The sequence below is a fragment of the Salmo trutta genome, chromosome 38 (genome assembly GCF_901001165.1).
Source record: "Salmo trutta chromosome 38, fSalTru1.1, whole genome shotgun sequence".
Classification (NCBI taxonomy): domain Eukaryota; kingdom Metazoa; phylum Chordata; class Actinopteri; order Salmoniformes; family Salmonidae; genus Salmo; species Salmo trutta.
The window spans coordinates 33,000,386-33,027,490 of NC_042994.1; the positions used below are offsets into that span (position 1 = coordinate 33,000,386).

At 43.4% G+C, this 27,105-nt stretch overlaps 2 protein-coding genes across 2 annotated transcripts in view; one reads left to right on the forward strand and one right to left on the reverse strand.

The window, feature by feature from the left end:
* Nucleotides 1-530: 530 nt before the first annotated feature.
* Nucleotides 531-7,361, reverse strand: LOC115178097 (zinc finger protein 239-like). The gene is made up of 2 exons (XM_029739134.1): nucleotides 7,310-7,361; nucleotides 531-1,632 (listed from the first exon to the last, which is right to left on the reverse strand). The coding sequence occupies exons 1-2, from the start codon at nucleotides 7,359-7,361 to the stop codon at nucleotides 608-610; spliced, it is 1,077 nt and encodes a 358-aa protein (XP_029594994.1). The 3' UTR covers nucleotides 531-607.
* A 13,441-nt stretch (nucleotides 7,362-20,802) lies between these two features.
* LOC115178102 (zinc finger protein 271-like) overlaps nucleotides 20,803-27,105 on the forward strand; it is a 61,924-nt gene continuing 55,621 nt past the window's right edge. The window contains exon 1 of the mRNA XM_029739139.1: nucleotides 20,803-20,898. Coding sequence (XP_029594999.1) covers nucleotides 20,865-20,898 — 34 coding nt within the window. The 5' untranslated portion in view covers nucleotides 20,803-20,864. The remainder of the gene's footprint in view (nucleotides 20,899-27,105) is intronic.

The window sequence follows — 27,105 nt, forward strand, 5'->3', positions numbered from 1 at the left end:
TGTGTCCCGCCACCCACCAACCTCTCTTTTACGCTACTGCTACTCTCTGTTCATCATATATGCATAGTCACTTTAACCATATCTACATGTACATACTACCTCAATCAGCCTGACTAACCGGTGTCTGTATGTAGCCTCATTACTGTTATAGCCTCGCCACTGTTATTTTTCACTGTCTTTTTACTGTTGTTTTTATTTCTTTACTTATCTATTGTTAACCTAATACCTATTTTTTACTTAAAATCGCACTGTTGGTTAGGGCCTGTAAGTAAGCACTTCACAGTAAGGTAAACTTTGATTTGATTTGTTCTGGATCATACAAGACAAGGCTCCTGTTTCTAAGAGCTGTTCTGGACTCGTGCAAGGCTACTTACTTATATAATAATTTACATTTTGCAAATAATATAATGAACAACATCATAGGGTTGACATTTGCATCCAATCAATCGAATAAGAAAAAAAAATATATATTTTAAAATATTTTATCTGATTTTAGACATGATCATGTCGCCAGATGAAAAAACATCCACAAAAGTAAACCTGTTTTTTATGATTTCATATAAACAATATGATTTCATTTGGCAAGAACAAAAACACACATTCTCAGTCAAAAACATAAGTCAGACAACAGCCTCTCTATTCTCTCATGTGATTTCAGGTCCTCTGACTGGGAAAATGTCTTTCCACAATGAGAGCAGTGGTATGTCTTCTCCTCCTGTGTATGTACCCTCTGATGTGATTTCAGGTTCCTTAACTGAGCAAAACTCTTTCCACAGTGGGAGCATTGGTAGGGCTTTTCTCCTGTGTGTATTCTCTCATGCTTTGTCAGGCCTTCTAACCACCTAAAACTCTTTCCACAGTGGGAACAGTCGTAGTGCTTTTCTCCTGTGTGTATTCTCTCATGTGACTTCTGGCTCGCTAAACAGGTAAAAGCCTTTCCACAGTGGGAGCAGTGATAAGGCTTCTCTCCAGAGTGTATTCTCTTATGTATTTCCAGGCGCCCTAACCGACTAAAACTTTTTCCACACTGGGAACATTGGAAAGGCTTTTCTCCTGTGTGTGTCCTCTGATGCTCTTTTAGGTCCTCTGACTGGGAAAATGTCTTTCCACAATGAGAGCAGTGGTATGTCTTCTCCTCCTGTGTATGTACCCTCTGATGTGATTTCAGGTTCCTTAACTGAGCAAAACTCTTTCCACAGTGGGAGCATTGGTAGGGCTTTTCTCCTGTGTGTATTCTCTCATGCCTTGTCAGGCCTTCTAACCACCTAAAACTCTTTCCACAGTGGGAACAGTCGTAGGGCTTTTCTCCTGTGTGTCCTCTCTCATGTGACTTCTGGCTCCCTAAACAGGTAAAAGTCATTCCACAGTGGGAGCAGTGATAAGGCTTCTCTCCAGAGTGTATTCTCTTATGTATTTTCAGGCTCCCTAACTGACTAAAACTGTTTCCACACTGGGAACATTGGAAAGGCTTTTCTCCTGTGTGTGTCCTCTCATGCTCTTTTAGTTTTCGTAACTTAGTAAAACTCTTTCCGCAGTAGGAGCAGTGATGTCGTTTGGCTGGTTTGGGCGTCTCTGGGTCTGGTTCCCCTGAAGGACTCTTCCTGCTGTCAGAGGGAGAGTCTGGTCTCTCTCCTGCCAAAGACAAACAGATTATTTTGTTAAACAGAGGCCTGAATGAAACCTCCACATGATAAAACTGTCTTCATATGAGGTTTAATCTAGACTACATCCCTCAATAACCCAAGGTCAGTTTTCACAACATTACATCATTAAACGTAAACTTGGTGAGATTTCAAAAACAAATAATGTAGAGCTCCCAAATCTAATCTTGTTCTCATGGGTGTCATGTTTTGGTCGAAAAATTTACTAAAATGGTCCTAAAATGTACATTTCGACTTCCAAATCGAACCACAGAGATGGTTGGAGGTCCACACATCAGAGAATGTTGGACTTGAATGGGAATATCTGTTGTTTTAAATTATACTGTCAATCCTCCATAAGAAACCTGTTGAAATCATAAAAATAAACAGAATAGAGAGGACCATTTAAGTTGACATTCAACGGTTGGACGGACCGGCGGCCATCTTTGTGGTAGTAATTAGAAGTTAAAATGTAAATGTCATTACAATTTCAATGATGTACTGCAGTAGTCTGATGCAGAGGTGCAAAGTACTTAACTAAAAATACTTTTAAGTACTACTTAAGTACTTTCCCTTGACATCCAAAAGTACTCGTTACATTTTGAATGTTAGCATGACAGAAAAATGGTCCAATTCACACACTTATCAAGAGAACATCCCTGATCATCCTTACTGCATCTGATCTGACAAATACATTGTTTGTAAATTACGTCTGAGTGTTGGAGTGTGACCCTGGCTATCCATAAAATAATAAAACAAGAAAATTGTGCGGTCAGGTATGCTTAATATAAGGAATGTGAAATTATTTATACTTTTAATTTTTATACTTAAAGGTATATTTTAGGAATTACATTTACATTTGATACTTTAGTATATTTAAAACCAAATACTTTTAGACTTTTACTCAAGTAGTATTTTACTCTGTGACTTTCACTTGAGTCATTTTCTATTAAGGTATCTTTACTTTTACTCAAGTATGACAGTTGGGTACTTTTTCTACCACTGGTCTGAAAGGACAGGTCCATTCTATGAATTCTATGTGTATAATTGAAATGACACCCACCCTGTATTCAACCGATGGCAGGCAAGACCCAAAAACCTCAGATGATGTAAAGTAGAGTCTAAACTACAACATGTGCAAACATGGAGTTTGCACGTTTTTAGATAATTGACATTAAAAAGGTTAAAAATGTAATAATTATTTTTTTGGACGGGGGGGGGGGGGGGAATTATAAAACAGTTTTGGTTACGGGTCCAACGCTCTAACCACTAGGCTGCCTGCCGCTACCTGCCGCCCCCACATCTCCTTAATGTTTTGCCATTCAGGTCCAAAAAGTAACTTTCTGACCACTTCTTCCATGGGCAAACAACTATGGACACTCTATGGATACTCTATGGACACTCAAAAGGGATGCTGTCAAAAAGGTGATTGAATTGAAATGGATTTATCCTCTATATCTACAACAGGGCCAGGCTACATCCTCTATATCTACAACAGGGCTAGGCTACATCCTCTATATCTACAACAGGGCTAGGCTACATCCTCTATATCTACAACAGGGCTAGGCTACATCCTCTATATCTACAACAGGGCTAGGCTACATCCTCTATATCTACAACAGGGCCAGGCTACATCCTCTATATCTACAACAGGGCTAGGCTACATCCTCTATATCTACAACAGGGCCAGGCTACATCCTCTATATCTACAACAGGGCTAGGCTACATCCTCTATATCTACAACAGGGCTAGGCTACATCCTCTATATCTACAACAGGGCTAGGCTACATCCTCTATATCTACAACAGGGCTAGGCTACATCCTCTATATCTACAACAGGGCTAGGCTACATCCTCTATATCTACAACAGGGCTAGGCTACATCCTCTATATCTACAACAGGGCCAGGCTACATCCTCTATATCTACAACAGGGCCAGGCTACATCCTCTATATCTACAACAGGGCCAGGCTACATCCTCTATATCTACAACAGGGCCAGGCTACATCCTCTATATCTACAACAGGGCTAGGCTACATCCTCTATATCTACAACAGGGCCAGGCTACATCCTCTATATCTGCAACAGGGCTAGGCTACATCCTCTATATCTACAACAGGGCTAGGCTACATCCTCTATATCTACAACAGGGCCAGGCTACATCCTCTATATCTGCAACAGGGCTAGGCTAAATCCTCTATATCTACAACAGGGCTAGGCTACATCCTCTATATCTACAACAGGGCTAGGCTACATCCTCTATATCTACAACAGGGCCAGGCTACATCCTCTATATCTGCAACAGGGCTAGGCTACATCCTCTATATCTACAACAGGGCTAGGCTACATCCTCTATATCTACAACAGGGCTAGGCTACATCCTCTATATCTGCAACAGGGCTAGGCTACAACCTCTATATCTACAACAGGGCTAGGCTACATCCTCTATATCTACAACAGGGCTATGCTACATCCTCTATATCTACAACAGGGCTAGGCTACATCCTCTATATCTACAACAGGGCTACGGTACATCCTCTATATCTACAACAGGGCTACGGTACATCCTCTATATCTACAACAGGGCTACGGTACATCCTCTATATCTACAACAGGGCTAGGCTACATCCTCTATATCTACAACAGGGCTAGGCTACATCCTCTATATCTACAACAGGGCCAGGCTACATCCTCTATATCTACAACAGGGCTAGGCTACATCCTCTATATCTACAACAGGGCTAGGCTACAACCAGAAAGTATTAAACTGAGACCTCATTAAAAGATGCCAAAAAATAAAAGTTGTCCATTTCTACTTATAAAACGGGTCATATCATTAAAAAGTACCTAGAGTCCGTGTGAATTGTTTGAAGAGTAGGCTATGTCATTACAAATGATATGTCTAAAAATGAGCTGGAACAGAAAGGCTACTTTTGAGATATTAATATATAAAAATACATCTCATAATCTAGACTCTAAATATTAGAGCACACTATAAGGAACATAATGACTCCAAGATAATCTAGACTCTAAATATTAGAGTACACTATAAGGAACATAATGACACCAAGATAATCTAGACTCTATATATTAGAGCACACTATAAGGAACATAATGACTCCAAGATAATCTAGACTCTAAATATTAGAGCACACTATAAGGAACATAATGACTCCAAGATAATCTAGACTCTAAATATTAGAGCACACTATAAGGAACATAATGACTCCAAGATAATCTAGACTCTAAATATTAGAGCACACTATAAGGAACATAATGACTCCAAGATAATCTAGACTCTATATATTAGAGCACACTATAAGGAACATAATGACTCCAAGATAATCTAGACTCTAAATATTAGAGCACACTATAAGGAACATTATGACTCCAAGATAATCTAGACTCTATATATTAGAGCACACTATAAGGAACATAATGACTCCAAGATAATCTAGACTCTATATATTAGAGCACACTATAAGGAACATAATGACTCCAAGATAATCTAGACTCTATATATTAGAGCACACTATAAGGAACATAATGACTCCAAGATAATCTAGACTCTATATATTAGAGCACACTATAAGGAACATAATGACTCCAAGATAATCTAGACTCTATATATTAGAGCACACTATAAGGAACATAATGACTCCAAGATAATCTAGACTCTATATATTAGAGCACACTATAAGGAACATAATGACTCCAAGATAATCTAGACTCTAAATATTAGAGCACACTATAAGGAACATTATGACTCCAAGATAATCTAGACTCTATATATTAGAGAACACTATAAGGAACATAATGACTCCAAGATAATCTAGACTCTATATATTAGAGCACACTATAAGGAACATAATGACTCCAAGATAATCTAGACTCTATATATTAGAGCACACTATAAGGAACATAATGACACCAAGATAATCTAGACTCTATATATTAGAGCACACTATAAGGAACATAATGACTCCAAGATAATCTAGACTCTATATATTAGAGCACACTATAAGGAACATAATGACTCCAAGATAATCTAGACTCTATATATTAGAGCACACTATAAGGAACATAATGACTCCAAGATAATCTAGACTCTATATATTAGAGCACAATGTAAGAAGTATAATGACTAGATGATGTCTGTATCATGTAGGGGTCAGAGGTCATGGGGTCTGACAGTATAATGACTAGATGTCTGTATCATGTAGGGTTCAGAGGTCATGGGGTCTGACAGTATAATGACTAGATGTCTGTATCATGTAGGGGTCAGAGGTCATGGGGTCTGACAGTATAATGACTAGATGTCTGTATCATGTAGGGGTCAGAGGTCATGGGGTCTGACAGTATAATGACTAGATGTCTGTATCATGTAGGGGTCAGAGGTCATGGGGTCTGACAGTATAATGACTAGATGTCTGTATCATGTAGGGTTCAGAGGTCATGGGGTCTGACAGTATAATGACTAGATGATGTCTGTATCATGTAGGGGTCAGAGGTCATGGGGTCTGACAGTATAATGACTAGATGATGTCTGTATCATGTAGGGTTCAGAGGTCATGGGGTCTGACAGTATAATGACTAGATGTCTGTATCATGTAGGGTTCAGAGGTCATGGGGTCTGACAGAATAATGACTAGATGTCTGTATCATGTAGGGGTCAGAGGTCATGGGGTCTGACAGTATAATGACTAGATGTCTGTATCATGTAGGGTTCAGAGGTCATGGGGTCTGACAGTATAATGACTAGATGATGTCTGTATCATGTAGGGGTCAGAGGTCATGGGGTCTGACAGTATAATGACTAGATGATGTCTGTATCATGTAGGGTTCAGAGGTCATGGGGTCTGACAGTATAATGACTAGATGTCTGTATCATGTAGGGTTCAGAGGTCATGGGGTCTGACAGTATAATGACTAGATGTTGTCTGTATCATGTAGCGTCAGAGGTCATGGGGTCTGACAGTATAATGACTAGATGTCTGTATAATGTAGGGTTCAGAGGTCATAGGTCTGACAGTATAATGACTAGATGTCTGTATCATGTAGGGTTCAGAGGTCATGGGGTCTGACAGTATAATGACTAGATGTTGTCTGTATCATGTAGGGTTCAGAGGTCATGGGGTCTGACAGTATAATGACTAGATGATGTCTGTATCATGTAGGGTTCAGAGGTCATGGGGTCTGACAGAATAATGACTAGATGTCTGTATCATGTAGGGGTCAGAGGTCATGGGGTCTGACAGTATAATGACTAGATGTCTGTATCATGTCCTATAAATGCCCTTTTATCAAACATGGTTTGTGTTACAAATGTAAAAAACATATCGAACATACTTCCTCCAATGAGGTTTCTATGAGAGAATTGCCAAAACAATATATTCTGAGATCCTAAAAATATTATCGGCCCACGTTGGCATGGAATCGCGCTCCAGTGTAATGCAACATAATTTGAGTCATGATAAGAGCAAGTCCATTCTGTGAAACATTAAAGATGGGATTTTGCGTGTAAATCCATTGTTAACGTGTTGTTGGTGACCCGCTCGTTGGTGGTATACACATCTAAGTTTTATCAATTCCTACATTAAACAACATATTCAAGCATAAACATTCAGTCGAACTTCGCTTTAAAACCACGCATTTTAAGACAGTACTTACTGGTCTTAATCAGATCTCCTGTCTCCTCCTCCTCTTTCAATGTGACAGTCATCTCCCCCTCCTCCTCATTCAATGTGACAGTCATCTCCTCCTCATTCAATGTGACAGTCATCTCCCCCTCCTCCTCTTTCAATGTGACAGTCATCTCCCCCTCCTCCTCTTTCATTGTGACAGTCATCTCCCCCTCCTCCTCTTTCAATGTGACAGTCATCTCCCCCTCCTCCTCTTTCATTGTGACAGTCATCTCCCCCTCCTCCTCTTTCATTGTGACAGTCATCTCCCCCTCCTCCTCTTTCATTGTGACAGTCATCTCCCCCTCCTCCTCTTTCACTCTGAACGCGTCTTCCTCTTCTTTCACTGAAACGTCTTTCTCTTCTTCTTTCACGGTAACAGCCTCACCCTCTACTTGTTGTTGTATTGTAACATCTTTCTCTTCCTCCTCCTCTTTAACGAGAGTTTCTTTCGCCGTCCAGCAGACCTGCTCTTCTTTAGCAGGAGGAGAGTAGCTTAGTGAACTCATGGTCGGAGATGTTAGCTAGCTAGCTGGCGTTCGTTAGTAATAGGCTAATTTATCAAGCCAGCTAACTAACAACGTATATATGAAATGAAATGGGGAAACTAGCTAGTTATTAGACATACGTATTTTTAAAACACAGATGCAACTATACAACGATTTTTGTCTATAAAGGTAGCGAGGTGTCTGACTAGCTGTTGTTGTTGTTGAAGAAACGTCCCGTCCACTAGGTTATACGTCACACAAGCAGCGTCGCCTGAAAGACGCACACATCGCCGTCAGCTGACTGGAGTGGGAAACGCAGTTGAGATCAATGTTTGTTTTATTTCCAGACAAAAAAGCTCATATTTTTAATTTCTTTCATCACATAATAATAAAATAATGGGCGGCAAGTAGCCTAACGATTAGAGCGGTTTCAATACCAGAGCTGAACAGGAAAACATCTGAAAGATTTGCTGATGTGTCCTTGATCAAGGCACTTAACACTAATTTGCTCCAGGGACGCTGTACTACTGTGGCTGACCCTGTAAAACAACACATTACACTGCACCTATCATACTACTATGGCTGACCCTGTAAAACAACACATTACACTGCACCTATCATACTACTATGGCTGACCCTGTAAAACAACACATTACACTGCACCTATCATACTACTATGGCTGACCCTGTAAAACAACACATTACACTGCACCTATCATACTACTATGACTGAACCTGTACAACAACACATTACACTGCGCCTATATGGTGTTTTTGTATATTATTAGGAGATGTCCAAAGGAAAGCATGTGTTGATTGATTAGTGCAGATTTGTAATGAGTATCAATTTAAAGCATATCACCAAACTGCATACAAAAGAGGCACTGCACGCAAGTTATACTAATCTCACTGCAAATGGTGAGGGGGACCCCAGAATAATAATTTCTGTTGTAAAAAAAATTAGTTCAACCACCCCATTCACATTGACAACCCCAACTTCTGTCTCTGAAATGATCCATAATATGAGGTCAACTACCTGTCCCTTGGACCCTGTTCCCACAGGACTCATAATAGTTATCATGTTGAAGTCATATTGACAGAGTTGTTGTGAAGATAGGGAGGGGGTATGTCTGTTATAAAAAGATGTCCTGCGTTTATGACACAACAAAATCAACTGTACTAGTTGTTCAGGCTGTGGTCTGGTCCCGTCTTGATTACTGTCTGGTAACAGGGTGAGGTGCAGCAAAGAAAGACCTAGCAAAGCTAGCCTGTAGCCTGTAGCCTGTAGCCTGTAGGCTGTAACCTGTAGGCTGTAGCCTGTAGGCTGTAGCCTGTAGGCTGTAGCCTGTAGGCTGTAGCCTGCGGGCACCTTTCATGAATAGTGTCACGTTCTGACCAGTAAGGGGTTATCTGTTATTGTAGTTTGGTCAGGACGTGGCAGGGGGGTATTTGTTTTATGTGGTTCGGGGTGTGTGTTTATGTAGAGGGGTGTTTGATTTATGTATTCCGGGGTTTTGGTCTATGTTCTATGTTAGTGTATTTTCTATGTTCTAGTCTAGTCTTTTAGGTTCTATGTTTAGTTTATTGATTTGGCCTTCAATTGGAGACAACTGTTCCTCGTTGCCTCTGATTGAAGGTCCTATATAGAGGGGTGTGTTTTGTTTGGGTTTTGTGGGAAGTTGTTCTTTGCATAGCTGTGTGTTGCCTGCAAGACTGTTTGTCGTCCGGTCATTGTTTTCGTGTTTTATTATTGTGAAATAAACATGAGCATTCAGGTACCCGCTGCGCCTTGGTCCATTCACTACGACGACCGTTACAGAACTTCCCACCACAAACGGACCAAGCAGCGGGGAAAGGAGCAGCAGGTGGACTATCGGGAGTTTTGGACTTGGGAGGAGATATTATCCGGAGAGGGACCATGGAGAGAGGCTGAAGAGGACCGGGAACGCTACAGGGGAACACGGCTGGCATGGAAGCCGGAGAGGCAGCCCCAATAATTTCTTTTGGGTGGGGCACATGGGTAGCTGGGCCAGTAAGCCCTAAGTCAACTCCCCATGCTTATTATGGGGAGCGTGTGGTGAAGAGAGCGCCGGTGTATGCGGACGTGCGCACGATCTCGCCCATGTGCACGCACAGTCCGGTGCGAGCGATCCCAGCCCCTCGCAAGTGCCGTGCTAGAGTGGGCATCCAACCTGGAAGGAGGATGCCTGCGCAGCGCATCTGGCCACCAGTGCGCCTCCTAGGCCCAGGCTATCCTACGCCTGCTCTACGCACGGCAACCATCAGGCCTCTGCACAGCCCAGTTTGCCCTGTGCCAGCACTCCGCTCGTACAGGGCTACTATGACCATCCAGCCCGGACGGGTTGTGCAGGAGGTGCGCTCCAGACCTCCAGTGCTTACCCATGGTCCAGTGTATCCTGTTCCCGCTCCACGCACTAGCCCTGAGGTGCGTGTTTCCAGTCTGCAACATCCAAAGCCAGCACCACGCACCAGGCTTCCAGTGCATCAGCCCAGTCCAACTTGTCCTGTTCCTGCTCCTCGCACTAGCCTTGGGGTGCGTGTCTCCAGTCTGGTATCTCCAATACCAGCCCCATGCATCAGGCTTTCAGTGCGCAGTCCCCGTCCAGAGCTTCCGACGACAGTACCCCGTCCAGAACTTCCGACGACAGTACCCCGTCCAGAGCTTCCGGCGACAGTGCCCCATCCAGAGCTTCCGGCAACAGTGTCCCGTCCAGAGTGTCCGGAAACAGTGCCCCGTCCAGAGTGTCCGACGACATTGCCCCGTCCAGAGTGTCCGGGAACAGTGCCCCGTCTAGAGATGGCCCAAAGTCCGGAACCGAGTGAGACGGCCCACAGTCCGGAACCGAGTGAGACGGCCCACAGTCCGGAACCGTGTGAGACGGCCCACAGTCCGGAACCGAGTGAGACGGCCTACAGTCCGGAACCGAGTGAGACGGCCTACTGTCCGGAACCGAGTGAGACGGCCTACTGTCCGGAACCGAGTGAGACGGCCTACTGTCCGGAACCGAGTGAGACGGCCTACAGTCCGGAACCGAGTGAGACGGCCTACAGTCCGGAACCGAGTGAGACGGCCTACAGTCCGGAACCGAGTGAGACGGCCTACAGTCCGGAACCGAGTGAGATGGCCTACAGTCCGGAACCGAGTGAGACGGCCTACTGTCCGAAACCGACGCAGCGAGAGTCGCCCTACAGTCCGGAACCGACGCAGCGAGAGTCGCCCTACAGTCCGGAACCGAGTGAGACGGCCTACAGTCCGAAACTGACGCAGCGAGAGTCGCCCTACAGTCCGGAACCGACGCAGCGAGAGTCGCCCTACAGTCCGGAACCGACGCAGCGAGAGTCGCCCGACAGTCCGGAATCGGCGCATCCAGAGTCGCCCTTCAGCCCGAGGTCTCCAGCGATGCGCATCAGCCTGAGGTCTCCAGCAACGCACATCAGCCCGAGGTCTTCAGCGATGCGCCATAGCACAGAGACTTCGGGAGGGGTAACATTAAATATGTATTCAGCGGGGGTGGACAGATTAGGTGGGGGACTTAGGCCAGAGCCTGAGCCACCTCCCCAGTAGGAGGATTGGGGAGGGGGGTGTAGCACGGGAACCGTCGGTGACGGCAGCCACCCTCCCTTCCCTCCCTTTATTTGGGGGGTTTATTTTGTGTTTATTTTTTTTGTGTGAGGTGCATCCGGGGTCTGCACCTTTGGGGGGGGGGGTGGTACTGTCACGTTCTGACCAGTAAGGGGTTATCTGTTATTGTAGTTTGGTCAGGACGTGGCAGGGGGGTATTTGTTTTATGTGGTTCGGGGTGTGTGTTTTTGTAGAGGGGTGTTTGATTTATGTATTCCGGGGTTTTGGTCTATGTTCTATGTTAGTGTATTTTCTATGTTCTAGTCTAGTCTTTTTAGTTCTATGTTTAGTTTATTGATTTGGCCTTCAATTGGAGGCCACTGTTCCTCGTTGCCTCTAATTGAAGGTCCTATATAGAAGGGTGTGTTTTGTTTGGGTTTTATGGGAAGTTGTTCTTTGCATAGCTGTGTGTTGCCTGCAAGACTGTTTGTCGTCCGTTCATTGTTTTTGTGTTTTATTTTGTAAAATAAACATGAGCATTCACGTACCTGCTGCGCCTTGGTCCATTCACTACGACGACCGTTACAAATAGTGATTCTAGAGGATGTGACGCAGCAGTAATCTGGTCATGACCCATAGAGATGGCTGCCATGCATACTTTCAATGTCGATAAGGACTTCCCTGCAGCCATCAGCTCCTGGAGGACTTCCCTGCAGCCATCAGCTCCTGGAGGACTTCCCTGCAGCCACCAGCTCCTGGAGGACTTCCCTGCAGCCACCAGCTCCTGGAGGACTTCCCTGCAGCCACCAGCTCCTGGAGGACTTCCCTGCAGCCATCAGCTCCTGGAGGACTTCCCTGCAGCCATCAGCTCCTGGAGGACTTCCCTGCAGCCACCAGCTCCTGGAGGACTTCCCTGCAGCCACCAGCTCCTGGAGGACTTCCCTGCAGCCACCAGCTCCTGGAGGACTTCCCTGCAGCCATCAGTTCCTGGAGGACTTCCCTGCAGCCATCAGCTCCTGGAGGATTTCCCTGCAGCAAAAAAAATTAAACTCCTGGATGGTTTGTCCTCGGGGTTTCACCTGCCAAATAAGTTATGTTATCCTCACAGACATAATTTTAACAGTTTGAGAAACTTTAGAGTGTTTTCTATCTAAATCTACCAATTATATGCATATCTTAGCTTCTGGGCCTGAGAAACAGGCAGTTTACTTTGGGCACGCTTTTCATCCGGATGAGGCTCCGGACTAGGGAGCGCCGCTGGAGCTCCGGATTGGGGAGCGTCGCTGGAGGCTCTGGACTGGAAATGTGCACTGGAATCCTGATGCGTGGTACTGGCATGGGTGGCGCCAGACTGGTAAGCCCCACCTCAGTACAAGTGCAGGGAGCAGGAACAGGATACTCCGGACTGGGCATGCGCACTGGAGTCCTGATGCGTGAGTCTGGCCTAGGTGGCGCCAGACTGGTAACACGCACCTCAGGGCGAGTGCGGGGAGCAGGAACAGGACACTCCGGACTGGGCATGCGCACTGGAGGTCTGATGAGTGGAACTGGCCTAGGTGGCGCCAGACTGGTTACACGCACCACAGGGCGAGTGTGGGAAGGAGGCACAGGACGTACCGGACTATGGAGGCGAACTGGAGACCAGGCATGCTGAGCAGGCCTACTCCTTCCTGGCTGAATGACCATCTTCGCCCTACACCGGTGAGGAGCTTGCACCGACCGCACCGGGCTGTGGGTGCGTATGGGCGATATAGTGCGCATCACCCCATAACCCATTGCTTGTTCATCCACTCTCTCCTCAGCACGCCCGCTCCGCAGTGCTCTCGATGCAAGTACCTCTTTCCGGAATCTTGCGTCGAGCTCCGCGCTTGACTCCTTGACTGGCTCTGGTTCACTCCACGGCTCTCTCCGATAAGCATGGGAAGTTAGATCAGGTCTCCCCCCTGACATCGCCAAACTCCCCGTGTGCCCCCCCCCCCCCCCCCCCCCCCCCCCCAAGCTATCTCTCAGCCTTGCCTCTCGGTGCATATAGAGCCTCGTAGTATCGTCGCTCCATTTTTTGCTGCTTTGATTTCCTCCCTCGGGCGACGATTCTCCCCAGCCTGCCTCCTGGGTCCTTTACCATCCAAAATCTCCTCCCAAGTCCATTCCTCCAGATACTCCTTACCACGCTGCTTGGTCCTTTTTAGGTGGTGTGAGATTCTGTCACGGCTGTTCGAAGGATCGGACCAAAATGCAGCGCGTTCGTAGTTCCACATCTTTTTATTTATAGTGAAACTAAATGCAAAGACACTAAATACTTCAATACACAAAAACAACAAACCGTGACGCAGAGGAAAACACACTACTCAAAAGATAATCACCCACAAACACAGGACAAAAAAAACTCCACTTAAATACGATCTCCAATCAGAGGCAACGAGGATCAGCTGCCTCCAATTGGAGATCAACCCAAATAACCCCAACATAGAAACAGAAAAACCAGAACTCAAACATAGAAATAGAAAACCCAAAACACCCTCTGTCACACCCTGACCTACTCTACTATAGAAAATGACATCTTACTAGTGTCAGGATGTGACACTCCCCTAGAGCCCTGTCGATGAGAATTGCCTGGTCCTCCTTTTCCTGTAGTCCACAATCATCTCCTTAGTCTTGGTTACGTTGAGGGATAGGTTGTTATTCTGGCACCACCCGGCCAGGTCTCTGACCTCCTTCCTATAGGCTGTATTTCTTAACTTATTTCTGGATATCTTCTAAACTACCCACAATGCACTACTTCTCAACATAATATGGAGGATCCTCTCTGTGCTACCGAGTTTGTATGCCAGCTTGGTAGCTAGTGCAAGCTTGCAAACGTTAGCCACACCTCATACTTTTCATGTACTGTGTGGTTGTGTAATCTAGAGGGAACCCATTAGCATGATAGGCTCTGGTGCCTTCTTGCCGTGGGCTCAAAAGGAAAGAGAGAACCAAACCTACTTGTTCTTTTCTGTTTTGTCAACTTTTCGAGAGGGTTGTTATGTTTGATACCGGAGCTACGAGGCATGGGTCCAAATCGCTAATGGCTACGCTGCGCACACTCTAGGGTGTGTGGGATGTCATCTATAATAATTTGGCTGTTCTAAATTCAGTGTTGCTTAAAGCCTTGAGTAATGAACCTATTTTTGACACAATAGGCTGGAAAGCGTCAATGCTTCAGGAATCTTTGTTTCCCCATCACTACTTTTCAGCATGATCTTTGTGACGTAGACCACAGGAGTTTTGTAAGGTTTTCCACCTTGGCTTACTGCTAGCGTACTGACTGACATCTGGAATCTATCTATTATGGATGTTGGGGATTTTCCCTACCATCCTTCTGTATGTCTCTGCTCTTTTGATCTGCAGTTATGTTTTAGTTGGGTTTTGTTACTTGGGTTGTAACTGGTCTCCGGTTGACTGACTGCACTACAAATCACCTTGCATCATAAATAACTGCTCATTATTATTTATAAATCAGTCAGTCAGTCAGTCACCATTTACCCACAATGCAGCATGGATTTGATGCTCTCGAACACAGCCAGTGGTTTAGCAGGACATAAAGCCTACGCTGCACACGCGCTACGGTGTGTGAGACGTCATCTATTAAAATGTGGCTGTTCTAAATTCAGTGTTGCTTAAAGCCTTGAGTAATGAGCCTATTTTTGACACAAGAGGCTGGAAAGCATCAATGCTTCAAGAAGCTTTGTTTCCCCATCACTACTTTTCAGTATGTTCTTTGTGAAGTAGACTACAGGAGTTTTGTAACTTTTTCCACCTTGGCTTACTGCTGGCACACTACCTGACTGACATCTGGAATCTATCTATTTTGGATGTTGGTGATTTTCCCTGCCATCATTCTGTATGTCTCTGCTCTTTTGATCTGCAGTCATGTTTTAGTTGGGTTTTGTTAGTTGGGTTCTAACTGGTCTAGTTGGGCTCCAGCTCGCTGACCATAGCTAGTTGGCTAAATAGCTAATATTAGCTGTCTGGCTAAGATAACTGCACATAGCTAATATTCTTTGATATTTGGTTAGATGGCGTTATTTATTTCCAAAACATTGGTTTACTTTAATCACTCAAGTCATGAGTGCAAATGATTGGTTTAATTTGATGTTATACATTTGAAGTTATTTCTATTGAATTTTACATCATTGGAAATAGAGCCTCCATATTACTTCAAACCTGACTTTGGCATTGTCATTTATTTTATTTTATAAACATTAAATGTAGTATGTTATAAACAATACAAAACATACAAATGACAACATCATACAAACATTAACTACATCACACCTGTCCAGACCCACTAGAACACACCTCCATCTCCATTAACTACATCACACCTACCCAGACCCACTAGAACACACCTCCATCTCCATTAACTACATCACACCTGTCCAGACCCACTAGAACACACCTCCATCTCCATTAACTACATCACACCTGTCCAGACCCACTAGAACACACCTCCATCTCCATTAACTACATCACACCTGCCCAGACCCACTAGAACACACCTCCATCTCCATTAACTACATCACACCTGCCCAGACCCACTAGAACACACCTCCATCTCCATTAACTACATCACACCTGTCCAGACCCACTAGAACACACCTCCATCTCCATTAACTACATCACACCTGTCCAGACCCACTAGAACACACCTCCATCTCCATTAACTACATCACACCTGCCCAGACCCACTAGAACACACCTCCATCTCCATTAACTACATCACACCTGTCCAGACCCACTAGAACACACCTCCATCTCCATTAACTACATCACACCTGCCCAGACCCACTAGAACACACCTCCATCTCCATTAACTACATCACACCTGCCCAGACCCACTAGAACACACCTCCATCTTCATTAACTACATCACACCTGCCCAGACCCACTAGAACACACCTCCATCTCCATTAACTACATCACACCTGTCCAGACCCACTAGAACACACCTCCATCTCCATTAACTACATCACACCTGCCCAGACCTACTGGAACACACCTCCATCTCCATTAACTACATCACACCTGCCCAGACCCACTGGAACACACCTCCATCTCCATTAACTACATCACACCTGTCCAGACCTACTGGAACACACCTCCATCTCCAATAACTACATCACACCTGTCCAGACCCACTAGAACACACCTCCATCTCCATTAACTACATCACACCTGCCCAGACCCACTGGAACACACCTCCATCTCCATTAACTACATCACACCTGTCCAGACCCACTAGAACACACCTCCATCTCCATTAACTACATCACACCTGTCCAGACCCACTAGAACACACCCCCATCTCCATTAACTACATCACACCTGTCCAGACCCACTAGAACACACCTCCATCTCCATTAACTACATCACACCTGCCCAGACCCACTAGAACACACCTCCATCTCCATTAACTACATCACACCTGCCCAGACCCACTAGAACACACCTCCATCTCCATTAACTACATCACACCTGTCCAGACCCACTAGAACACACCTCCATCTCCATTAACTACATCACACCTGTCCAGACCTACTGGAACACACCTCCATCTCCATTAACTACATCACACCTGCCCAGACCCACTAGAACACACCTCCATCTCCATTAACTACATCACACCTGCCCAGACCCACTGGAACACACCTCCATCTCCATTAACTACATCACACCTGTCCAGACCCACTAGAACACACCTCCATCTCCATTAACTACATCACACCTGCCCAGACCCACTAGAACACACCTCCATCTCCATTAACTACATCACACCTGCCCAGACCCACTGGAACACACCTCCATCTCCATTAACTACATCACACCTGTCCAGACCCACTAGAACACACCCCCATCTCCATTAACTACATCACACCTGCCCAGACCCACTAGAACACACCTCCATCTCCATTAACTACATCACACCTTCCCAGACCCACTAGAACACACCTCCATCTCCATTAACTACATCACACCTGCCCAGACCCACTAGAACACACCTCCATCTCCAATAACAACGTCACACCTGCCCAGACCCACTAGAACACACCTCCATCTCCATTAACTACATCACACCTACCCAGACCCACTAGAACACACCTCCATCTCCAATAACAACGTCACACCTGCCCAGACCCACTAGAACACACCTCCATCTCCATTAACTACATCACACCTGCCCAGACCCACTAGAACACACCTCCATCTCCAATAACAACGTCACACCTGCCTAGACCCACTAAAACACACCTCCATCTCCATTAACTACATCACACCTCCCCAGACCCACTAGCACACACCTCCATCTCCATTAACTACATCACACCTGCCCAGACCCAGTAGAACACACCTCCATCTCCATTAACTACATCACACCTGCCCAGAACCACTAGAACACACCTCCATCTCCATTAACTACATCACACCTGCCCAGACCCACTAGAACACATCAGTCGCCTGTTGCCTGCACTGTCGGCTGCAATGTCGAACAAGCTCAATACCAAACCAATCAGGTGGTTGTTCGACGAAATGAATCTTCAGACATCATTGATCACGTGCTGCTGATAAAGTGATACAGGCATCAGGAACACTGTTTTGAAGTTTACTGCTTAGCGATTTTGACGCATGCCTCGTAGCTACGGTATCAAACGCAACATCCCAATCGAAAAGTTGACAAAACAAAAAGGAGCTAGCAGGTTGATTTTCTCTTTCGTTTTGTGCCCACGGCAAGAAGGCACCAGAGCCTACCGTGTTAATGGGTTCCCTTTAGATAACACAACCACACAGTACATGGAAAGCATGAGGTGTGGCTAATGTTTGCCAGCTTGAGCTAGCTACCGAGCTAGCATACAAACTATGTAGCACAGAGTAGATCCTCCATATGACGTTGCGAAATAGTGCATTGTGTGTAGTTTAGAAGATATCCAGAAATAAGTTAAGAAATATGCAGGGGCGAAAATCTGATATCAACTTTGGAGGGGACAATTACATGAAATTTTCTCAAGAGCAATTCCTGAGGGGGACACCAAAAGTAGTGCTGTAACACATAGCCTACATTGTAATATGGTAAATGTATATTGAGGAACCAAAGAAATAAGGTGTTTGCCGTACTCCTAACTACCGGTACCCAAAACTACACAACAGCAATACCATTGCCTTTAACAAATCTTAGTTCAGTCACCAGTTTAAGTTGAGAGTGGGGGTATCCATGGCATTTTCCAATTATGTTCCTATTTTACAAGTCAAAAAAATGAAGAACCTTTCATAATGTTGCCAAACAAAGACTCAACAAACTTACCTGAGACTCCCTGTCTCTGCCAGTCTGTCCCTGCATATCTGTCCCCAACTCTGCTGTCTGTGTGCCATCTGTTGCCTGCCCTGCCTAATGACATCATTGTGAAACATTTCCATTAGAATTTCATTTCTTTCTTATGAACATTTTATCAACTAGTCTTTGAGATATTAGGCTACTAGGGTTCTTACTATGCGTTTTGGTGTATTGAAAAATACTCTGATGTCCGTCTTTTATTTTTCTGCCATTTTTCTACCTGGCTGGCTGGCTGGCTACACACACACACACACACACACACACACACACACACACACACACACACACACACACACACACACACAGTGTGTAGGTTATTTACAGTAGGAGATGGGCTTCTATCATCTTCTATCATTCTATTTGGGCTTCGATCTAAAAGGTAGCCAGCAAATGTGAAACGGATTAAAATGACAAGAGTTGACAGCTGTATGAGTTCACCATTTACACAACATATGCTGCAACCTTTTGTAATTTTAATAGTTTCTTTCATATTGTCTGGCTTCCAACAATAGCTGAATTTGCAAAGCTAGCGAGCACCAATTCAGTTTCAGTGGTGTTTGCTATAATCTTTGCTACCCGGGTTAAATAAAGGTAAAATAAAATAAATAAATAAAAGTTCCCTTGCGACAATTTAGCTTTTGTAATGAGACCATTAAATATATTTAAGACAATGGTAGAAGAGAGTGTAGTTCTGTTCAGTTTGGACTTCGGTTTATCGCTAACCTTATCACAGGGACTTTGAAGCACTAATTTACATCCTCTGCATGCTGATCTTGGAATAAATTGACGATAGCAAAGATTCCATCTTTGACGAGGCCACATAAATGGAATAGGTACTAGCTAGCTTAATAGTTCATATTTGCGCGCTAGCTCTGCATATTCAGCTAGTGTGTGTGCGCGATTGACTGGATTAACCTCACGTCAGTTACGTTCATTGAGTGCTTTTCAGACAGTAGATACGACCCCTCTGTTACCTTGCCAACTAAGGAACTGGCAGTGGATCAAACCATTGTGAGGCAAAGGGTGGGGTGGGGGGGTCGCAATCTTTTGAAACTTAAAAACGCGCTATTAAGTGTCTATAATCAGCACAATTGCTTTCATTGCGTATTATTAATATTATTTAAATTACATAGTTATGTTTCAGTGATATATTGGGGGGGACAAATCATATTTTTCCCAGGATGGGGGGGTCGTGTCCCCCCCGGGATTTCCGCCCCTGGAAATATGTAATAACGCAAAAACATAACTGTTTGTACATATTGGTAACCAGATCGTGCATACAACTAAGTTACCAAGTCTTTAACCACACTGTGTTGTTACACTGGTGAGTAAAAACTCATGCTTCCTGCCCTTTAACTTTTTGTCTGAAAATTAAATATAGATTTTACTCAACTGCGTTACCCACTCCAGTCAACAGTTGGCGATGTGCGACTAAGGCGATGCTGCTAGTGTGACGTATAATCTAGTGGACGGAACGCTTCTTTCAACAGCAGTAACAGTTCGTCAGCCACCTCGGTAGCTTGCTAGACAAAATAGCCGAACCAATCAAGCTCTGTAGACGCTTTCGTGTATATTAGCCAATGTGTTTTATACACACTCCTGACGTCTAGTTAGTTATCCGATTTAATTTCATATTTACGGTGTTGTTGTTATTAGTCAACTAGCGGGCTGGTTAAGTTAGCATTAGCCTAGCTAGCTAACATCCCCGAACATGAGCTCACTAAGCTACTCTCCTCCTGCTAAAGAAGAGATCTGCTGGACGGAGAAAGAAGCTCTCGTTAAAGAGGAGGAGGAAGAGGAGGCTGTTACAATACAACAACAAGTAGAGGGTGAGGCTGTTATAGTGAAAGAAGAAGAGAAAGACGTTTCAGTGAAAGAAGAGGAAGACGCGTTCAGAGTGAAAGAGGAGGAGGATGTTACAGTAAAAGAAGAGGAGGAAGAGAAAGAGGAGGATGCAGTTTTTGGAGTGAAAGAGGAGGAGGGGGAGATGACTGTCACATCGAAGAAGGAGAACGAGGAAGAAGAAGAGGAAACTGGATATCTGGGCCCGGTTTCCCAAACGCATCTTAAGGCGTCCAATGGTTCTAACGATGAACTTAGCCATAAGATGGTTTTGGGAAAACGGGCCCTGATTAATACTAGTAAGTACTGTCTTAAATACAGAGGCACAACCTCTGCAGTTGTTGAACTGATGTGTGGTGTTAAAGGGGAAATCTGCAATTGCTACATCCACATTTGGACTTTTAAATTATTTATTTATAGCCATTGATTCTTGAAGAATATAACACATGCCTCATGAGCTTAGTTCAACTGTTGTACCCCATCAGAACCCCAAATAAGCTTTTTTTACTCCAATGTCTAGAAACAATGTAAACCAACACTGTATAGCCTCAACATGGTTAAAACTATAATGGTGATATCATGGATGGTCAGTCCTTGCATCCATAGGTCTGTCTATGAATTTGAAAGTAGTTACATTTCTCCAGACCCATCCATCATCTTATTACCTAAACAGTGGTGGAATTCCAGCTTTGTTGTTGTTTGAACTGCAGATTGGTTGGTTGATTGATGTGGCTTTTTTAAAGGGACAACCTAGGTTTTAAACAGAAACAAAATGTCAGCCCTGCGACTTGGTTTGGTAAACAGTTGAGGGATGGGGGCTGGAGAAATGTAACCACTCTTAAATTCATAGAGAAAGCTATTGTAGCAACCTTAACCCAAAACCTAGCGACCTCGTCAAGAAGTTCAGACATCTTGGCATAACAGTTATAAGGTGTTGGCTTGACAGTCTCTGGATCCAGGTTTGAGTAAAGCTCAGGGCTACCCCCTGAATTCACTACACTATGAATACAAGGACTGGCCATCCATAAGGTCAAAATGATAGTTTAACCAGGTTTCTAGGCTATATAGTATATTCTATAATTGCCAGTGTAGATTTCCTGTGGGGGTCAAATTGTTAGAGCTGTGAAGTTATTGAATAATTTTCAGGCAATTTTTTTTACTCCATTACATTAAAGGCGAAACATACCCTAGATTTCAATAACATGAATGAATTGGTTTGAAACCTTTGTTTTAAACCCTTCTCAAAGTTGGTCCCTTGAAGGATTTGTAAAAAAACGGTTTATTATAAAACTTTATATTATTTAACCTTTTTTTAACTAGGCAAGTCAGTTAAGAACAAATTCTTATTTACAATGACGGCCTTCCCCAGCCAAACCCAGACAATGCTGGGCCAATTGTGCGACGCCCTATTGGACTCCCAATCACGGCCGGTTGTGATCCTGCCTGGAATTCAACCAGGGTCTGTAGTGACGCCTCAAGCACTGAGATGCAGTGCCTTAGACCGCTGCGCCACTCTGGAGCCCAACATTGACTAACGTTGTTTAGCATGCATAACTTCTGGTGATTGAAGCTTACTTGTGTTCCCCCGGTGTTAGGGCAACCCCTTTCTTATTTTATATTCATGGGGTTGGAGAGAGAAGCGGGGCTTCTGTCCTCTTCAGATGAGGAAGCAAACCCCCGAGCATCTGGCGAGGGGTATCCCCAGAGTGAGGGGTCTTAGCATGGGTCTGAGCGACCAGTGAGATGCTCCACAAAAACATTACTGTGACGATATTTCGTTTTATTACGGCAAATGGGGTACTACGTCAGCCGTTGCCAGAGCCCACTGTGCCAAGTTTTCTTGACTCATACCCTGACTTTTTAAAAGGGATTTCGTGGCAATTAGCTTTGGAACCGCATGACAACTTGAACGCTATTGTTCGACTGTCTCTTGGACGGGCGTTATACATTTTGGCATTTACTGGAAAAGTTTTTAAAAAGTTTTTGTTTACTAGCCTGCTTATTGTATTTGGAATGCACTGTACTGTTCATCTCTGAAACTCACTGAGATAATTCCTTTGATACAGCAGTAGCAATACAGGGATATAACATCTACAGAAAAGACAGGAATGCTGTTGGGGGAGCAGTTGCTGTATACAGTGCATTCAGAAATTATTCAGACCCGTTGACTTTTTCCACATTTTATTATGTTAAAGTCTTATTCTAAAATTAATTAAATTGTTGTTTTTCCTCAATATACACAATAACCCATAATGAGAAAACAAAAACATGATTTTAGAAAATGTTGCTAATTATTCATAAGTATTCAGACCCTTTACTCAGTACTTTGTTGAAGCGCATTTCGTAACGATTACCGCCTCGAGTCTTCTTGGGTATGACGTAACAAGCTTGGCACACCTGCATTTGGGGAGTTTCTCCCATTTCGTCTCTGCAGATCCTTTCAAGCTCTGTCAGGTTGGATGGGGAGCGTCACTGCACGGCTATTTTCAGAGATGTTTATTTTTTTTATACTTTGTTTTTATTGTAGGAACACAAAGTACAAAAAAGTCAAATAAAAGAACAACAACAAAATATCTGTCAGTTATAGTGCACGTCATACCTTCATCATATTAGTTACATTGACATCTTTGAATTAGACCTTTTCCAAGTACGAACCCCATTTTTCCCAGTATTCCTGACCTCTCTCCTCTTGTGTTCGTAAAGCAAAGGTCATACACTCCGTGTGGTGTATTTCTTTTACAATGTCTATCCATTGTGTCACTGTGGGAGGGTCTTTTTGTAGCCATTTCCCAGTGACAGCCTTTTTACTGGCTGCCAGTAGGACCTTCAAGAGGTACTTTCCTCTATTGTGTAAGTTGTCAGGTATTTCACCCAAGTACAAAGAAATGAATGTTTGTTCTATGTCAAATCCCATTATTTTTCCAATGTTAGATCTTATTTCTCCCCAGTAGGTTTCGATTGCGGGGCAAGTCCAAAAGATGTGAGAGTGATCCACCCTCGATAGGCCGCATTCTCTCCAACAAGGATGTAGGGAGCCAGTCTGTTTTGATTTCAGTTTAGGTGTTATGAAAAAATGTACAACATTTTTCCAACTGAATTCTCTCCATGACCTTGAGTTGGTGGAGCTTTGTTGAGTCTATGTTCAACCATGTTTCATCAGTTATTTCAATGTTAAGTTCCTACTCCCATTTCTTTTTAATATAGTTTGTAGGATGTTTCTTTGACGATTAAATACCCAAGTAGAGATTTGAGATAGTTTTTTTGTTACTCCCCAAGTTGTATGCGTTAGTTAATACTTGGATTAATTTTGGAGGTGATCGAGGGTCAGTCACTTTTATCTCCCTTAAGAAATAGTGTCAAACTTGTAGGTATCTGTAAAAATCTTGTTTATCCAAGCCATGTTTTTTACTCAGGTCCTGGAAGTTATCTAGGTCCCCATTCCTTATAATTGTACTGAATGATGTGATGCCTTTCTGCGTCCATTGTTTAAATCTGTCCAGAGTTGCAGGGATGAAGCTGGGGTCATATGTGGGCCAACTTAGCAGTTTGATCTCTGTCTAATTTATTTTGCTTAACTACACTAAACCATGTCTTCAGAGATAAATTAATCCACTGATTTCGTCTACTGTATATTTCTATTACCATGTCCTTGTTTCCCAAAACTGACTGTATGGGTGTCGCTGTCACAGTAGTCTCAATGTCTTTCCATTTGGATTCTGAATTGCACCAACACACCAGAGCTCTCAATTGGGCTGACACATAAATCTTTTAGGTTTGGTAAGGCCATACCCCCACAGTTGTTTGGTAATTGTAATGTTGTATATCTAATTCTTGGTCTCTTACTGTTCCAGATAAACCTTGATATCCGTTTATCCCTAAACTGTTTAGGTGGGATTTCTATGGGCAGTGATTGGAAGAAATACAGTAACCTCGGCAGGATGTTCATTTTGATTGTTTCAATTCTACTACTGAGATCTAAGGGAAGTGAATTCCACCTGTCTAGGTCATCATATATTTTCTTGTTGTTGTGATCGTAATTCAATAAAGTTTGGTAGTGTCTTTTGGTAGATATACTCAAAGATATTTAATGGATGAAGAGGTCCAGTGGAAGTTATACCTACTCTTCTGCTCTTCCTGTGGGGTATAATTATATACTAGGGCTTGGGTCTTGTGTACGTTAAGCACATACCCTGAATATGTTCCAAATGTTTGTAAAACATCCATCAATCTAGGTCCACTTGAGCCTGGGTCTTTAAGGAATAACAGAACGTCATCAGCATACATGCATATCTTATGTTCACTGCCTCTTATTGTTATTCCCTCTAAGGTTGGGTCCTGTCTTATTGCCTGTGCTAATGGTTCGAGGTCCAAGGAGAAGAGCGTGGGTGAAAGATTACAGCCTTGTCTTGCCCCTCACTCTAATTTTATCGTTCGTGACAAATGTCCATTTATCTTTATTCTAGCGGTCGGACATGAATACGGTGTTTTGATGCACTGTATCACTTCTTTGTTGAAACCAAATCTTTCCATAACTTGGAATAGGTAATCCCAGCCCACTGAATCAAATGCTTTTTCTGCATCTAGACTGATTAATATTGCACTTGTCTTATTCTGAGTAATGTGGTCCATGACATGTAGTGTTCTCCTTATATTGTCCTGTGTCTGCCTATTTTGTATGAAACCAGTTTGATCCCCGTCAAGCAATACTGGGATTATGTTCTTCATTCTTTTGGCTATTATTGATGCATATAGTTTATAATCCGTGTTAATAATTGCGATAGGTCTATATGAACTGCATTCCTTCTTATCTTTACCCTCTTGGGATTACAGATATGATGGCCTCTCTCCATGACGGTGGGAGACCCCCCCCGCAGAGTCCAGTTAAAACAGGCCTTAAGTAGAGGTGTTAGTTGTTCTCTGAAGGTCTTGAACCATTCTGAAGGGAAGCCATCAGTGCCTGGAGACTTGTTTACTTTTAGTTGAGATATTGCTTTATTAATTTCGTCGGTGGATATTTCTAAAGTTAGTCTATCATTTTGCTCTGTCCCAATTGAGGGGAGATCAAGTGAGTTTAAAAAAATGCTCTATTGTCTGTGCATCTGCCTTCTCTGGTTGTTTGTACAGATTTGTGTAATATGATTCAAATGCATTCTGTATTTCATCCAATTTGCATGTGATCTTTGTTTTGGGGTCTTTTATTTTGAAAATGGTATTCTGTGCTTGTTGTTTCCTGAGTCTCCAGGCTAGTAATTTGGTTGCCTTTGAGCCTGCTTCATAATATCGTTGTTTCAGGAACCTGAGCTTTTTTCTCTACTTCTTCTCTATAAATCTGGTCAACTTCCTGTTTTACCTTTTGAATCTCTCGTAATATAAGAGGATCTTTGTATTGACTATGAGATCGTTCTAAGTTTCTTAGTGTTTCCTGTCATTTCAGCAGTTTCTGTGCTTTAATCTTTTTCTATAGCGATGATGTGGCTATGATCTTTCCTCTAATAACCGCCTTAGCTGCATCCCACAATGTAGCCGGAGATACTTCCCCATTATCGTTATTCTCCAGATAGATGTTCAATTCTGTCTTAATTGATTCCTTGAATGCTGGATCATTCAGCATGCTTGTATTAAGTCTCCATAGAGTATTTCTTGGTTTGCTATCAAGGTGTAGAGTAAGGTAAACTCCATTATGATCTGATAAGTCGCTCTGCCCGATCCTACAATCCTTAAGCCTGTGTCTATCTGCACTGTACATTAAAAAATAGTCTAACCTGGAGTGTTCAGTGTGGCAGGCTGAGTAAAAAGTATATTCCTTATCGGTCTTGTGGGTGTCACGCCATACATCGAGCAGTCCTAGATCCTGCAATATCCTATTGATTTTTTTAGCAACTAGTCTAATTTTCCTATTTTGATTTGTGCTGTACAATTTTGAGTTTAAAGTCATGTTAAAATCCCCTCCACAGATGAGTGCCAGAGGTTTCTGTGGCAATTAAATCAAACACCATCCCGTAGAAGACCATGTCACTCCCTGGGGGTGCGTATACATTAAATAATGTAACTTCCTTGTTATCCAGTTTACATTTAACAAGTATAAATCTACCCTCCTTGTCTTTTATTTCTGACATAATTTTTGGTTCATCTGAATTTGGGATCAAGATTGCAACTCCCCTTCTACCCATTTTGTAAGAAGAAAAAAAAGTATTCCTATATCCCATTTTCTTGAGTTTCTCGTGTTCAGGTGTGGATAAGTGAGTTTCCTGCCAGAATAGTATGTCAACTCTCTCCCGTTTCATCTTTGCTATTACCTTACTTCTCTTGATGGCACTCCCCAGTCCGTTTACATTGAGACTTATGACCTTAAATCCCCGATGATGCATCAATATAAATAAAATAAAAACTGTGCACCATATCTGCCTGCTTATCTTGAGCCTAAAAATGAACGATAATAAAGTAAACCAAAGTGGGAAAATACTCTGGTATTTGGACTCCCATGTCAGAGGACTGTCTCTTGCCTC